The 17,961-nt window shown below is 36.9% G+C and overlaps 1 protein-coding gene across 2 annotated transcripts in view; it reads left to right on the top strand.

Annotated features, from left to right (window-relative positions):
• Positions 1–2,883: 2,883 nt before the first annotated feature.
• LOC126983656 (zwei Ig domain protein zig-8-like) overlaps positions 2,884–17,961 on the top strand; it is a 167,207-nt gene continuing 152,129 nt past the window's right edge. For both annotated transcript variants that reach the window (XM_050836594.1, XM_050836595.1), the window contains exon 1: positions 2,884–3,298. In XM_050836594.1, the coding sequence (XP_050692551.1) occupies positions 3,000–3,298 (299 nt within the window). In that variant the 5' untranslated portion in view covers positions 2,884–2,999. The remainder of the gene's footprint in view (positions 3,299–17,961) is intronic.

Here is a 17,961-nt window from a genome sequence, read left to right as displayed (position 1 = left end):
ACCAGTCAGTCAGCTAGTTAGTCAAGTCAATCAGTTAGCCGGAAACCAAGTCAGTCAGTAAACCAGTCAGCCAGTCAGTCAGTTAGCCACATACACACACAAACAGCCACGTAGACGGAAAATAAAACAGAAATACACAGACAGCAACGCAGGAAAACAGACAGACATACAGACAGACACAGACAGACACACAAACAACCACTCACCCAAACAGACAGACAGACAGACAGACAACACACAAACGGACCTAACAAAAAGACACACACAAAGACAGACAGACCCAAACACAGACAGCAAGTAACGTACAGACAGACACAGACAGACACACAAACAACCACTCACCCAACCAGACAGACAGACAGACAGACAACAACACACAAACAGAAATAACAAAAAGGCACACAAAGACAGACAATAAATAACGTATATGACAGACAGATAGACAGACAGACAGATAGACAGACAGGGTAACACGTACAGCTCTTTCCCAAATCGTTCTCAGGTATTTTTTTTTTTTACTTTTTTTGTGTAATTCTGAGAAGCAATTATAAAGGTTTGTATCTGTTTGTTGTTTCTTCTTGTTTGTTTGTTTGTTTGTAAGCTGCTTCGTTGCTCTTTTTTTTTTAGCTTCAAATTCCATGAAACTCAATTTAGGAAACTCAAAGAAAGGCTTGTTCGTGTCTCTCTCTCTCTCTCTCTCTCTCTCTCTCTCTCTCTCTCTCTCTCTCTCTCTCTCTCTCTCTCTCTCTCTCTCTCTCTCTCTTTTTCTTTTTTTATCTATTTTTCTTTATTTTTCCTTTCCTTCTGAACATATTTTCTCTAACTTCATCTCTCTCGTTCGTTTCTTCTCTCTCTCTCTCTCTCTCTCTCTCTCTCTCTCTCTCTCTCTCTCTCTCTCTCTCTCTCTCGATACAATCTTACACTAATTAATCTCTATGTGACTTCTGAACGGGTCAACTTTTCTTCCTCCATCTTTTGTTTTCTCTCCATTTTTCCTCCTCCTTTCTTCTCTCCCTTTTTACGCGGAGGGAAACAAAGGAGACAAAGAAGGAAGGAGAGGAATAAAGGACACACAATAAGGACAAAGAACATGGGAGAAACGGGGAAGGAGTTCTCTCTCTCTCTCTCTCTCTCTCTCTCTCTCTCTCTCTCTCTCTCTCTCTCTCTCTCTCTCTCTCTCTCACACGGTTTACCTTTCTTTCTTTTCTTTCTCTTGTATAAATAATTTCCTCTCTAAATGTCTGTCTATCTATCGATCTATCTATCTATCTATCTATCTATCTATCTATCTATCTATCTATTAAAATCTGTTTCTATCTCTCTCTCTATGTAACTTTATCCAACTCTAATTACAATTCCTATTCTCTCTCTCTCTCTCTCTCTCTCTCTCTCTCTCTCTCTCTCTCTCTCTCTCTCTCTCTCTCTCTCTCTCTCGGGACAAAGCACCACTAATATGCACTTTCCTTCTTTCTTTCTTTATTTCTTTCTTTACTTTCTTTCTTTTCTTTCTTTCACAACAACGAAAAAAAGAAAAAAGAAATAAATAAAACGAAACAAAATAAAAAGAAAAAACGCGGAAGGGAAAAACGAAAGGAAAAAAAATGTAAAATCGTGGACCAAGACGAAAAAAGAAAAGAAAAAGAAATGAGAAAAAAAAACGAAAGAAAAAAAACTTTGAAGGAAAAAAAAGAAAGAATAAAAACAATCGTGAACCAAGACGAAAAACAATGAAAGAAAAAAAAAACGGAAAAGACGAAATAAAAAAAAACGAAGGAAAAAGACGAAAAAGAAAATGTAAAATCGTGGAGCAGGACAAAAAAAAAAACGAGAAAAAACGAGAAAAACACGTATCAAGCCTCTCTGTTTGACTCCGTGCCTCGAGGTCAGGTACACACACGGCAAGAAGGGGTCAGTTCGCCTTAATTACCTGTGTTTACCTGGCTAATTACAGGTGTTTTGTCTCCCTAACACGCGGCGAAACGAGAGGAAGACAAGGCGACTTTTTACCTGTGCCTTACCTGATGTTAATTGGCAGGTGTTTTAGCTTCACAGGTGCGTGGGGCGGGGGGAGGGGGGGGAGAGAGAGAGAGAGAGAGAAGGTTAAGGGAATTACATTTTCTCTCGGTATTTTTGACGTAAAGGTTTTCTGCAGCATTTTTCGAGGACTTTTTTTTTTTTGCAATAATTTCGTGTTTTGTTTGCTTTCGGTATTTTTGGCGGAAACATTTTTTGAGGCATTTATTGAGAACGTTATTTGGGGAGCAATTTTTTCGAACATTTTCATGGAACATTTTTTGAGGACATTTTTTGTGGGTATTTATCTATTTATTTCAGACATTTTCATTGGTCATTTGCAGGATAATTTTTAAGGATATTTCTAAGAGATTATTCGGGGGACATTTTTAGCTGCTACTTTTTTCATATTTATAGCTGATATATTTTTTTTAGGATACTTTCTTTCAGTGGACATTCTTTTGCGGGCATTTTTAGGGACATTTTTAGCGAGCATTTTAAGGAATTTTTAGAGGGTATTTTTAGGAGCATTTTTAGTGGGCATATTTAGGGACATTTTGTGGACATTTTTAGACCTTTTTTTTAGTGTGCATTTTTAGGGACATTTTTAGTGTGCATTTTTAAGAGCATTCTGGAGAACATTCTTCGAAAATCATCATGCATTATTTTTTTAACAGCAAAGGAAACAGTTCAAGGAAGAAAAACAAAAATTAAAAAAAGCCCGCAAATAGTCATACTCATATTCATCATCCTACACTACCATCATAAAATTTTTCACATACTAACTTTTCATCAAATTCCCCCTATACTAATTTTCCATCAATTTCCCCGGACTAATCACCTGTACTTTCTCTCTCTTCCCCTCAGGCGCGGCAAGCAGAACCCGACACCAGGACGATAACATCTTCCACCGGGCGAGATCAGAACCGCCGCCACACAGCCAGCACAGACAGCACACGCCCTTCAACCCACAGTCAGGCGTCTACATGGCCAGGGTCACGCACAACGGCCAGGTGGATGTGACCAACGCCTCCTCCTTCACTTACGACAGCCTTGGGGGCCACAGACCTTATCACCTGGGCCCGAATGACGATTTCCAGGATATTCAGTTCAAGCAGCAGCCGCATAGGACTTGGACAGCAGGACCGAGGTTGGATTATGATGACGATACTACCACGAGAGATCCTGCCATCCCTGAGAATCCTGAGGGCCTGAAGGATCCCTCTCTCTTAGTTGGACCGTGGGAGGAACAGCCGACCGTGAGAGTGACGAATGCGGTGTTCAAGTAAGTGGTGGTGATGGTGGTGATTGTGGTGTTTGGTGGTGGTGAGGTGTGGTTGAGTGGATGGTTGTGTGTGTGTGTGTGGTTGAGTTCTTTAGGGTTGTTTTGTTTTGAGTTTTGTGTTAGGTTAGGTTATATAAGGTTAAGTCGTGTATATCTGTGCTAGTTTAGATTAGATTAAATTAGGTTAAAGTTTAGGTAATTTTGTTAGGTTAGGTTAGGTTAGGTTAGGTTAGTGATATGTGGATGAAGTGACAAGAGGATATATTGGTAAGTAAACTATTTGGTAAGTAAACTAATTAATGTATGTGAGATGAGTATGAATCAAAGCAATACAGATAGAAAAGAATATATTTACAAGCAAAAAAAAAGATAAAAAACAGAAATTCGACAATAAAACAGAAACAATACGAATACAAAACATATACGAGACAAAAAAAAAACATGTATCGAACAGGTAACAAACATGAACATAACACTGCCATCATTACGACAAGCTTCATTAGAGGTGCTTCAATTCGACCCAATGTGATGCTTTCGTTCAGCCCAAGATTCGCGGCGCTGACGACACGCTTCCCAACGAATGACAATTTGCTGTAATGTAGTTTTGATCCGATGACAATGTGGAGCCAAAATTAGAGATGGTTTTGTGCTGACGGTAACAACACAACATAACCAACATAATACAACCTCTAACCAACACAACGCAACCCAATTCAATTCAACCCAACTCAGCTTAATCCAGTCCATACAAGATTAATTTAAACTCAACCGAATCCAACTTAATCATACGCAACTTAATCCGATCTTATCCAACGCAACTTTATCTAACCCAACTAAATTTTAACCCAACCCAGTGCAACCCAATTCAATGCCAACCCAACCCAAACAAACTTAGTGCTAACCCAGTACAATCTAGCTTGATCAGACCCTACCAAATCCAATCTAACTTAACCCAACCCAATTCTGATGCAACCCAGTTTTATTCCAACCAAGTCCAACCCAATCGAACCTAACCTAACTCGATGCGACCCAATTTTTTTTTCCAACCAAGTCCAACCCAATCGAACCCAAACCAAACCAATGCAACCTAATTCAATCCCAAGCAACCCAAATTCATTCTAACTCAACCCAGCTCAACCCGACCCAATACAACACAATGGAACCTTTAACTAACACGAATCCAACCCAAATTAACCCAACTTATCCAAACACAATTTTGACTCAACCTAATCCAGTGCAACCCAGCAGAGCAACGGAACCCAACAACCAAAAGGAACACAATCTCACTCAAGCCAACAACAACACAACCATAAAAAAGATGTCCCAAGGTTCGGTTCCCAGGCTGAGTGAAGACGGATGTTCAGCCAGTCTTCCTTCCTCTGTTTCTTTCCCTCGATGTCACTGTCATTTCCTCTCCCTCTCTGGTGCGTTTTCTGTGTTTTAAGTTTTCAAGTATTATCCTTTTTTTCCCTTCTGTTCTTATCCTCGTTTCCATTTAGTTTTATACCTTCCACGTAAAGCCTTTTGTAGCCCTGTTGTTCTTTTGTCTGTTTGTGTGTTTGTTTCTGTTTGTCTGTCGCTTCGCTTTGCAGAGTGCGTTCCCGCGATTTCCTCTTGCTTCCTGTCATCTGTTTTGATACTCCTGTTATTCTCCCTTTGATCAACACTGCAGTTTACTCTTTACTCATCTTTTGTCATTCACCGTTATCACACCTAAGGCAACGCAATCTCACTCAAAGCAACTCAACATAACACAGGAACACACACACACGCACAAAGATAAAGGTACCAAGGCTCGATTCCCAAGTGGAGTTGAGACAAATGAGCAGCCTTCCAAACTTAAAACAACGCAATTTAATCTTACTTAACCCAGTGTATCACAACCTCTTCTTATATTGTTGTTATGTTCCCTTTGTTGTTCATTGTGGTTGTCTTTTTTTTATTTCTCATCGCTTACTGTTTTCCTAATGTTTTTTTTTTCCTTGTCTTCAATTCTCATATTACTGTTATTTTATTGTATTATCTCTTGTTATGTTTTCTTCTTCTTTTGTCTTGTAATTCATTGTTTTTTCATGCTCTTCTTTTTCTTCGTCTTCTTTTCTGTTATCGCCTATTTTCTCGTGTTATCTTTTGTTATGTTTTTTTTCTTCTTTTGTTTCGTAAGTCATTGTTCTTTTATTCTGTTATTTTTGCTTGTCTTCCATTGTTATCACTGTTATTTTATCGTGTTATCTTTTGTTATACCATTTTCTTCTTTTGTTTAGTAATTCATTGTTCTTCATACTGTTCTTTTTCCTTGTCTTCTTTTGTTATCACCGTTATTTTCTCGTGTTATCTAATATTATGTTTTTTTCTTCTTTTGTTTTGTAATTCATTGTTCTTTCATGCTGTTCTTTTTCCTTGTCTTCTCTTCTGCCATTACTGTTATTTTCGTTTGTTTTCTTTTGTTATCCTCTGTTCCCCTTCTTCTTCTTGTTTTCTCTTGTCTTCGTAGTTCTCTTTTTCTTTTCTCATTGTTTTCATACTGTTCCTTTTCCTCCTTGTCTTCTATTGTTATTACTGTTATTTTCCCATCTTTTATTTTCCTCTGTTCCCCTTTTTCTTCCTGTTTCTTTCTTCCTTTTTTCTTCCTTTTTCTTCCTCTGTTCCCCTTTTTCTTCCTGTTTCTTTTTCTTCCTGTTTCTTTCTTCCTTTTTCTTCCTTTTTCTTCCTCTGTTCCCCTTTTTCTTCCTGTTTCTTTCTTCCTTCTTCTTTTTTCTTCCTCTGTTCCCCTTTTTCTTCCTGTTTCTTTTACTTCTTGTTTCTTTCTTCCTTTTTCTTCCTCTGTTCCGTTTTTTCTTACTGTTTCTTTTACTTCTTGTTTCTTCCTTCCTTTTTCTTCCTCTGTTTCCCTTTTTCTTCCTGTTTCATTTTCTCTTTCGCGATGTGGATGAAACGAAGACAAAAGAAGGAGTGGAGTGCATAGGACAACAGACGGGTGGAACAGGAAAACAATAAAACGAGTGTTGATAACGATAGAAGGGAGGAAGAGAAGAAGATAAAGATAGAAGATAAAGATAGAAGATAAAGATAGAAGATAAAGATAAAAGGGAAGAAGATAAAAATAGAAGGGAGGAGGAAGAGAAGGCAAGAAAGGAAGAACAAGGATAATTGAAAAATAAACAAAAACAACAAGAAAAATAAAAGGATGTAGTTCTAACTCTCTACTTTCCATTTCTGGTGTAGTTTTTTTCTTTCTTTTCTTTCTTTATAAACTTTTTTCGTGGCTTACTTTGTCTGTTCGAGGTAATGACAATTCTGATGCAGATGGGCGTAGGCGCATTGCAAGGGAGGAGAGCGAGAGAGAGAGAGAGAGAGAGAGTTAGTATTAGTGTTACTGTGTGTTAGTGTGTGTGTGTTAGTGTGTGCGTGTGTGTGTGTGTGTGTGTGTATATTTCCTTTCACAAATCATATACTCGTCTTCTACTACCTCTTTCAACACTGCCTTCATCTAAGTTCCTCAATTTTCAGACTGTAAAAGGTGTCTGGTCTTATGCTATCTCAATATACACCTTTTATTTTAAGTACGGCTATCTCTCTTTGATATTTCCTTTCACAACTCATATACTCGTCTTTTACTTCCTTTTTTAATACTGCATTCCTCTAAGTTCATCAAATTTCAGACGTATTAGGTATCTGGTCTTCTGCTATCTCAGTGTACGCCTTTTATTTTCAGTACGCCTATCTCCCTTTCATACTTCCTCTTACAACTCGTATGCTCGTCTTTTACTTCCTTTTTTAATACTGCATTCCTCTAAGTTCCTCAAATTTCAGACGTAATAGATATATGACTTTCTACTCTCTCAATATACACCTTTTATTTTAAGTACGGTTATCTCTCTTTGATATTTTCTTTCACAACTCATACATTCATCATTAACTTCCTTTTTCAACATTCCATTCCTCTAAGTTCCTCAAATTTCAGATGTATAGATATCTGGCCTTCTACTCTTTCAATACATCATTTTTTAATAGTAAGGTAATCTTCCTTTAATATTGCCTTCAAAATTAATATATTCCCGCTGTGCTTCCTCCATTAACACCGCATTTAGCTTCTCTGATTCACGCGTAATAGCTGTTCTGTCTTCCAGTGTCCCCATTAGCAGAGTTTCTTATAATTACTTCCTTTAAAGTGCATATGATCTTGCCTTGTTTCCACAGTTTGTTCACCATCCTTCCTCTAGTTTCAGAATTTTCCCCTTCCCTTTCCTTCCCTTCATTCCTGTCCCTATTCCCTTCATTCCAATCCCTTACCCCTTCTTTCAATCCTATTTCTTCCCTTTCCTTCATTCCTACTTCTCTCCTCCTCTTCCTTTCATTCCTATATCTTTATTCTATGCCTCTTCCCTTCATTCCTATCAATCTTCCATTCACCTTCATCCCAATCCCTTACCCCTTCTTTCAATCCTATTTCTTCCCTTTCCTTCCATTCCTACTTCCCTCCTCCTCTTTCCTTCATTCCTACGTCTTTCTTCCTTTCTATCCCTCTTCCCTTCATTCCTATCAATCTTCCCTTCATCTCAATCCCTTACCCCTTCTTTCAATCCTATTTCTTCCCTTTCCTTCCATTCCTAATTCTCTCTTCTTCTCCCCTTCATATCTACATCTTTATTCCTTCCTATCCCTCTTCCCTTCATTCCTATCAATCTTCCCTTCATCTCAATCCCTTACCCCTTCTTTTTCATTCCTATCAATCTTCCCTTCATCTCAATCCCTTACCCCTTCTTTCAATCCTATTTCTTCCCTTTCCTTCCATTCCTACTTCTCTCCTCCTCTTTCCTTCATTCCTACATCTTTCTTCCTTCCTATCCCTCTCCCCTTCAATCCTATCCGTCTTCCCTTCATCCCAATCCCTTACCCCTTCTTTCAATCCTATTCCTTCCCTTTCCTTCCATTCCTACTTCTCTCCTTCTCTTTCCTTCATTCCTATATTTCTCTTCCTTCCTATCCCTCTTCCCTTCAATCCCTATCAATTTTCCTTTCATCCCAATCCCTTACCCCTTCTTTCAATCCCACTTCTTCCCTTCCCTTTCATTCCTACTGCTCTCTTCTTCTCTCCTTCATTCCTACATTGTTCTTCCTTCCTATCCCTCTTCCCTTCATTCCTATCAATCTTTCCTTCATCCCAATCCCTTACCTCTCCTTCCAATCCCATTTCTTCCCTTTCCTGACATTCCTACTTCTCCTCTTCTCTTCATTCCAATATCTTTCCTCCGTCCCTCCATGCCATACCTCTTTTACTTTCTCCTCAACTATCCACAACTCTACATTGAAACCCTTCCGTCAAGCTATACATTTTCTTTTAAGGTAATCATCTTTTCATAACTCCTATTAAAATACACATGTTCCTCTCTCCCCTTCTCTAAACCATTATCACTGTATAAGTTTCACAACTCCACTAACTCCATGGCGCAAACTGCTGGGCTGGTGCTGCGGGTTCCTGATTCTTCCAATGCCTCGTGATTATGGCGTTGGCGGGGCTGCGATTTCCCTAAACTGTCTTGCACTGTTGTTAAGACTCCCACGAACAGCGGCACTTAAAACTCCTGCCACAAACACCGCCCGTGATTGTTCAGGTGTTTGTGTAAGTGTGTTTGGGGCGCGTTCTGTGAGTGTGTGTGCGTGTGTGTGTGTGGAAGGCAGGTGTTTGTGTGGGTGTGTGGAGGTGTGGGTGGGGAAGGTGGTTGTGGTTATGTGTGGGTTGTGGGTGGAAGAATGATAGAATGATTGTCAATTTCTATCATTTCATTGTCGATTTGCATTCTTTTGTCATTTTCTATCCTTTCTTTGTCACTTTCTATCATTCCTTTGTCAATCTCTATCATCCCTTTATTAATTTATCTTCCCTTTGTCATTTTTTATCGTTCTTTTATCAATTTATCTTTCCTTTATCAATTTCTATCATTCGTTTGTTAATTCGTATCCCTTTGTTAATTTGTATCTCTCTCTATCTCTTTGAATATACCGACTACAGCTTTTTTTCTTTATTTTTCATTTTGCATTTTTTTTCTGATGGTTCAAAAGTGTGTTGCAAATCCTTACTCAAAACTTATTTTCTCTCGTCTTTTGTATCTTCTCTCAAAATAGTTTACTCTCTCTCTCTCTCTCTCTCTCTCTCTCTCTCTCTCTCTCTCTCTCTCTCTCTCTCTCTCTCTCTCTCTCTCTCTCTCTCTCTCTCTCTCTCGGGGGTACTGTATTTTAAGTTTCTTCTCCAAGCAAATTTTCTCCTTATCTCCAAGTTGTGTTTCGTGGGATTTAAAACATTATCTATATTCACGTCTCTCTCTCTCTCTCTCTCTCTCTCTCTCTCTCTCTCTCTCTCTCTCTCTCTCTCTCTCTCTCTCTCTCTTATCTTTTTATCTCTTTATTCTTCTTATTTTCTCTTTGTTTCCCTCTTTTATTTCTTCCTCTTTATTTCCTCCTCTTTATTTTTCATTTTATTGCTTGTTTCTGCTTTTCTCTTTTTCTCTAATTCTTACTCTCATTTTTTACTTTTTCTTACTTTATTTTTTTGCCTTTCTAATTTCTTTACTCATCTTATTTTTTTTATCCCAAGTTTTATTATCTTCTGTATTTCCATTTTCTGTATTTTCCATTCCTTTTCCTTTTTCTCCTTCTCCTCCTTCTCCTTCTTCTCCCTCTCCCTCTCCCTCTCCCTCCCCACATCATCAACAAGTGTCTTAATTTCTCTCCCATTCTCTCCTTTTTCTCTCTCTTTTCACATTTTTCATTTATCACAATTCACTCCTCTTCTTCTCTCTCATCCCCAACGCTTATTCATTTCCATTATCCGTTTAGTCACTCTGTTCCCCTTGTCCGTTAATTCACCTTCAACCTTTACGCCCTCCAGCCACCGCTAGAGCCATCTCCTCTTGACTGTGATTTTCTTTACTTCCTTCTTTACTTTTATTTTCACTCTCTCTACTAGTGTGACTCGTACAGGTGTCTTAAATCATCACCTGTATTAACGAAGAGCAGGTGTGTGGACAGGTGTGTTATCCAGGGGTGTCGTGGATTGCAACGTTGATTAAGACTGTACAGGTAAAGTCAGTTGTGTGAAGGTGAGCAGAGTGATTAATTAGTGTGTGTGTTACCTGTTGGTATATCTTCAAACACCTGTACGATTATTTTACTTTCCATCCTCCTCTTGTTTTCTTTGTTTTTCTATTGTCATTCTATTTATTATTTCCGTATTTTCCTCTATTCCAATCATCCTAAACGGTTTTCCTATTTTTTCTCTTCTAAAACTATAAATGTCAATCTTTTCTACTGTACAATTATTTCACATTCATCCTCCTTTTGTTTCATTTATTTTTCTGTTGTCATTCTATTTATTATTTTCTGTATTTTCCTCTATTCCAATTATCCTAAACGGTTTTCCAATTTTTTCTCTTCTAAAACTATAAATGTCAATCTTTTCTAGATTTATTTCTTCATTCTGCTGTACAATTATTTCACATTCATCCTCCTTTTGTTTAATTTATTTTTCTGTTGTCATTCTATTTATTATCTTCTGTATTTTCCTCTATTGCAATTATCCTAAACGGTTTTCCTATTTTTTCTCTTCTAAAACTATAAATGTCAATCAGTTCTGCATTTATTTCTTCATTCTGCTGTACAATTATTTTACATTCATCCTCCTTTTGTTTTATTTATTTTTCTATTGTCAATCTGTTTATTTGTTTCTGTATTCTTCCTCTATTGCAATTATCTTAAACGGTTTTTCTACGTTATCTCTTTTGTAGTGTATTCAATTTCTTTTAGTTTGGGCGAGAAGTTCCTTTAATAATCTGCACTTCTTAAAAAAACAATATCTCTGTTCTCATTTTTTAGCAAGTCTCGTATTTAATTCCAGTCTTCAAACTCTCTTTTTCTTTCTCTCTCTTGTAGTTTATTTAATTTCTTTTGGTTCAAGCGAGAATTTCCTATAATAATCTTCACTTCTTAAGAAAAACAATATCTTTGTTCTCATTTTTAGCAGGTCTCGTATTCAATTCTAATCTTTAAACTCTTTCTTCCTTTTTCTTTTTCTCTTGTAGTGTATTCAATTTCTTTTAGTTTGTGCGAGAATTTCCTATAATAATCTGCACTTCTTTCAAAACGAATATCTGTTCACATTTTTAGCGAGTCTCGTATACAATTTCATTTTTCAAACATTTTTTTCTTTTCTCTCTTGTTGTGCATTGAATTTCTTTTAGTGTGTGCGAGAATTTACTTTACTTATCTGCACTTCTTTCAAAACCAATATCTGTTCTCATTTTTAGCAAGTCTCGTATTCCATTTAATTCTTCAAACTCTTTCTTTCTTTTTCTTTCTCTCTCTTTTTCTTTCTTTCTCTCTTTCCTTATATTCTCTTTCTTTTAGGTCACGCGAAAATATCCTATAATAATCTGCACTTCTTTCAAAACCAATATCTGTTCTCATTTCAGCAACGATCACATTCAATTTCTAGTGCGCGTGTTCTTTAATCTTTCTCCTATAACTGTTACCATTATTTTAGTCTCCCCTTTTGCATTAATATCTTTTATATCCTTTTGCCTTCCCCTACAACGATCAAGGACTCGCATTTGTCTGGAACTATAACCTTTTCTCCGTTTTGCACCTTCATTCCTTCCCTATCTAACTATATTTCTCAATCGTTTTATCCGCATTTGTTTTCTTTATTATATTCCTTTTGTTCTTCCTTCCTGATATTTTCCTAATTTCTCAATCTCTTTAGTCATACTCAGTTTCCCATTTTCTATATTACTTCGGTTTATCTTTCTACTTTTTTATCCTTTTAATTCTGTTTTTGTTCAGCTAATCTATTCCTGAGCCTTCTCCCTTTCAGTTTAATCTAATGGGTTTTTTTCTTTCAGTCAGTATTAGTTTCTTTTTTGGTTAACATTTCTTTACTTTTTGCAGTTTTATCTTCTTACTCTTCATCTATCCTCAATTTCTCCTTTATCTTGCTCAACTTCAATCTTTTCTATCTCAGTTTTAATCCATTTTTTCTACTCTTCTTAATTTGTCCGTCGCCCTTCTCTACTCACAATATGTTTTCCTTTAAAAATGCAACACAAAACAATGAAATGCAACGCAACACAATGATATGCAACACAATACAATGAAATGCAAGACCTTACAATAAAATCCAATACAATACAATGAAATGCAACACAACACAATAAGACAATACTAGATTTTTTTTGCTCCTCATTTTTCCCTTTTATAGTTTTCGCCTTTCTACATTCTACATATTCTTCATTGTTACCCAAACCTCATTTCTTAACCTTTCATGATTATTGCCTTTTTTACATTCTATATATTCTTCATTTTTACCCAAACCTCATTTCTTAACCTGTCATAGTTTTTACCTTTCTACATTCTATATATTCTTAATTAGTGCTTCACCTTCCCTACTCACATAAACCATTCTTCAGTCTTTTCCAGTCTAGGTCTCACGTAACATCTCGCCTCCCTCTAACCATCCATATTTCTCTAACCGTCTCTCTATACCATTATCATTTTTCTCAATCTTTCGACATTTCCACATTTCTCCCCCTTTACATCCATATTCCATCCGTCTATATGCATTTCTTAATCTTTCAACACATTAATTTAGTTTTCTCTCTGTTCCTTGACTTTTTGCAACCCTACCTCTTATTATCCTGTTATTTTATCCTTATCTTTTGTGAACTTTTAACTTATGTATTCCTCCTTACTTATTTTAATTTCCACAAGCCATTCAATTAATACATTTTTTTTTTCATCTTGCGACATTTATTTATTTTCCGTTTTCTCTTCTCTTTAAACCTACCTCTTATTTTCCTGTTATTTTATCCTTATCTTTTGTGATCTTTTAACTTATCTATTCCTCTATACTTATTTTAATTTGCACAAGCCATTCAATTAATGCATTTTTTTTCATCTCTCGACATTTATTATTTTCCGTTTTCACTTCTCTTTAAACCCTAACTCTTATTTCCATGTTATTTTATCCTTATCTTTTGTGATCTTTTAACTTATCCATTCCTCTATACTTATATCAGTCTGCACAATCTATCCTATTCATACATTTCTTCATCCTTCAACATATATTTCTTTTCCAGTTGTCTATAATCCTCAACCTTGCACAATTCTACCTCTTGTTTCCTTCTTATTCTTTGTCAATATCTTTTGTCTTAATCATTTGTCACAACTGCGATTTTTCTCCATTTTTGCAACTATGTTTTATTTCAGTCCCTGCATTTCTTAATCCTTTAACACTCATTATATATTCCTTTTCTCTGTTTTCCTTAACCTTGCACAATTCTACCCCTTGTTTTCTTCTTATTCTTTGTCAATATCTTTTGTCTTAATCCTTTGTCACAACTGCGATTTTTCTCCATTTTTGCAACTATGTTTTATTCCAGTCCCTGCATTTCTCAATCCTTTAACACTCATTTACATTCCTTTTCCTTATTTTCTATTTTCCTTAACCTTGCATAATCCTACGACGTCTCTTGTTGTAATTTTGTGTTATTATCTTCCGTACTAACCTTTTCTCATAACTTTTAAAATTATCCCTTTTTGTACCATTTTCTAAACTCATCTATACTTTCTAACCTCTTCTTTGCTTCTTATTCCTTTTCATTATCTTTTGTCTTAATTTTTTGTCACGTCTATAAACCTTCTTTTTTGTACTCATATTCAATCCTCGTCTATACTTTTTAACCTCTTCTTTCCTTCTTATTAGTTGTCATTATCTTTGTCTTAATCTTCTGTCACGTCTGTAAACCTCCTCCCTTTTTTGTACTCATATTCAATCCTCATCCATACTTTCTCTAACCTCTTCTTTTCTTCTTTTTTCTCTGGTGTTATCTTTTGTTCTAACCTTTTCTCATAACTCTTAATTTTCTCCCTGTTCATCTTTCTACTTTCCATATATTTTTCTCCCATATCCTTTTTTTATCTCTACTAATACACTTTTAAATATAGTACGTTTGTTTTCTCCGCTTCTTTCCTCTCCCTTTTGCAGCCTCCATATCCCTTTCACAGCTTGCAATATTCCTCAATCAATTTTGGTCTCTATTTCTTAACCCTTCAAGCCTACACTACGATCTCAATTTGTATTCTAGACCCACGTTCACCTTGTCGTTCTTTTCATATCTGGAGGTTGGTTCTTAATCCCAAACTCACACTGTCATTCTTTTCACGTTCATAGTTCGTTCTAAATCCCCCATTCACATCGTCATTCTATTTTTTACATCTATAGTTTGTTCTAAATCCCCCATTCACATCGTCATTCTATTTTTTACATCTATAGTTTGTTCTAAATCCCCCATTCACATCGTCATTCTATTTTTTACATCTATAGTTCGTTTTAAATCCCCCATTCACCTGGTCATTCTATTTTTTACATCTATAGTTCGTTCTAAGTCCCCCATTCACCTTGCCAATCTATTTTTTACATATATAGTTCGTTCTAAATCCCTCATTCACCTTGCCAATCTATTTTTTACATATATAGTTCGTTCTAAATCCCTCATTCACCTTGCCAATCTATTTTTTACATATATAGTTCGTTCTAAATCCCTCATTCACCTTGCCATTCTATTTTTTACATATATAGTTCGTTCTAAATCCCCCTTTCACATCGTCATTCTATTTTTTACATATATAGTTCGTTCTAAATCCCTCATTCACCTTGTCATGCTTTTCGCGTCCATAGCTCGTTTTCTTAATCATAACAATATTCACTTCCCACACTTAACTCGTTGTCTTTGTTGGTGTCTATTTCTTAACCTTTCAACCCTATCCTATGAAATCAATTAAACCTTCACACACTTCCTCTGTCCTTAATCTTCCCCCCATCTCGTCGTGTTTTGCATCTGTGTTTTAATTATTTCAATCACATTCCAACCTTTCAACTCTATCCTGTAAAATCAATTAAACCCTATCGCACTTCCTCTGTCGTTAATCCTCCCTCCGCCTCGCCTCGTGTTTTGCATGTGTTTTAATTATTTCAATCATATTCCTTCACTTGTATGTATGTTCCGTCACCTTGTGCAACCCTATCCCTTTTAAGCTTCATATGTTCTTAATCTTGCTTTCATCTCTATAAGGCGTCAGTATTCTTGTCTTCTTTTTTCATCCATAATTTTCTTCGTTAACGGTTGCAGACATATTCCTTTTCTCAGCTTCTTTATTCCATTGTTTTCATACCTAGTTTATTTTTCTTCATGTTTCATTTCGTCCACAATCCTTTAAATTTGTCTCCCTCTTTGCATCCTTAATCAATCTAAACTTGTCCACTTCAAGACTTATATATTTCTTTACTTATCACATTCCTCTATTCTACACTTCATATACTCCTCCTCTCTTAGTCATTTCGCCTCCCTTGTCGCATCTACAGTTCTCTTCCTCAATCTTTCCCGGCAAGTCATATTCTTTTCCTCGTCTCTATATTCCTAAACTCCAAGCAGTGTTCAATCCCTTCTTCACTTCATCTATTCTACAATCTTCTTCATTTCGTCTATTCTTCATTTAGTTTCCCTTTTATCTTCTACTGACCTCTTTCTTAATCTCTAGACCCATATTCCTTTCCCTCTTCTCTATAGTCCTTAACTTCTCCCTTCTTCTAGTGTTACAATCTTCCTTATTTCATCTATTCTTCATTAAGTCTCCCTTTTCCCTTTACGGACCTCCTTCTTAATCCCTAAAGCCATATTCCTTTCCCTCGTCTCTATATCCCTCAACTCCGCGCAGTGTTCAATCCCTTCTTCTCTTCATCTATTCTTACAACCTTCTTTATTTCATCTATTCTTCATTTAATCTCCCTTTTTCTTAATCTCTAGCGCCATATTCCTTTCCCTCGATCCTATATCCCTCAACACCTCGCAGCTTTCAATCCCTTCTTCTCTTCATCTATTCTTACAATCTTCTTTATTTCATCTATTCTTTATCTAGTCTCCCTTTTTCTTAATCTCAAGCGCCATATTCCTTTCCCTCGATCCTATATCCCTCAACTCCTCGCAGCTTTCAATCCCTTCTTCTCTTCATCTATTCTTACAACCTTCTTTATTTCATCTATTCTTTATCTACTCTCCCTTTTTCTTTAATCTCAAGCGCCATATTCCTTTCCCTCGATCCTATATCCCTCAACTCCGCGCAGTGTTCAATCCCTTCTTCTCTTCATCTATTCTTACAACCTTCTTTATTTCATCTATTCTCCATCTAGTCTCCCTTTTTCTTAATCTCAAGCGCCATATTCCTTTCCCTCGATCCTATATCCCTCAACTCCACGCAGCTTTCAATCCCTTCTTCACTTCATATATTCTTACAACCTTCTTTATTTCATCTATTCTCCATCTAGTCTCCCTTTTTCTTAATCTCAAGCGCCATATTCCTTTCCCTCGATCCTATATCCCTCAACTCCTCGCAGCTTTCAATCCCTTCTTTATTTCATCTATTCTTTATCTAGTCTCCCTTTTTCTTAATCTCAAGCGCCATATTCCTTTCCCTCGATCTTATATCCCTCAACTCCGCGCAGTGTTCAATCCCTTCTTCTCTTCGTCTATTCCTACAATTTTCTTTATTTCATCTATTCTTCATTTAGTCTCCCTTTTTCTTTAATCTCAAGCGCCATATTCCTTTCCCTCGATCCTATATCCCTCAACTCCTCGCAGCTTTCAATCCCTTCTTCACTTCATCTATTCTTACAACCTTCTTTATTTCATCTATTCTTTATCTAGTTTCCCTTTTTCTTAATCTCAAGCGCCATATTCCTTTCCCTCGATCCTATATCCCTCAACTCCACGCAGCTTTCAATCCCTTCTTCACTTCATCTATTCTTACAACCTTCTTTATTTCATCTATTCTCCATCTAGTCTCCCTTTTTCTTAATCTCAAGCGCCATATTCCTTTCCCTCGATCCTATATCCCTCAACTCCTCGCAGCTCTTCGATCCTTTCTTCACTTCATCACTTCTTAATCTCAGTACCGAGCGCGGGATGGACGCAATAAACAAATCTCCCCTCACCCGGTTCACGCCTGTCTGTGCTTTTCGCTGCAATATTCACGGAGTCTCAGAGGGGAAGGCGGAACGTGTTAATTCTCACCTTTATTGCTACACGGATTGCTGTGGTTGTGAGGGTGGTGGTGGTGGTGGTGGTGCTTGGGATTCTATTCTTTGCATGTTTGGCTTTTTTTATCGATATTTTGTGTATCTTAAGTGGTGGTGATGATGGTGATGATAGTGGTGGTGGTGGTGGTGGTGATCTTACTGTTTACATGGGTGGTGATGGTGGTGGTGGTGATGGTGGTGATGATGGTGGTGTTGAAAGTGATGGTGTTGCATTTCACTGTCTATATTTCTTCGACTTCTTTTTAATAATCTCTCTCTCTCTCTCTCTCTCTCTCTCTCTCTCTCTCTCTCTCTCTCTCTCTCTCTCTCTCTCTCTCTCTCTCTCTCTCTCTCTCTCTCTCTCTCTCTCTCTCTCTTTTCTAGTGCCATTGATGTTGTTGTTGTTGTTGTTGTTGGTGATAGATCCACTGTCTCCCTGCTTGACATTTCATATTTTTTAGTCCATTTAATATTGTATCGGAGGATGGACAGGTTGGAGGGGGGTAGGCAAGGGAGGGAGGGAAGAAGGGGAGAGGAG

This window comes from Eriocheir sinensis, chromosome 54 (genome assembly GCF_024679095.1).
Source record: "Eriocheir sinensis breed Jianghai 21 chromosome 54, ASM2467909v1, whole genome shotgun sequence".
In the NCBI taxonomy this organism is placed as follows: domain Eukaryota; kingdom Metazoa; phylum Arthropoda; class Malacostraca; order Decapoda; family Varunidae; genus Eriocheir; species Eriocheir sinensis.
This window is presented reverse-complemented; position numbering and strand designations above follow the sequence as displayed.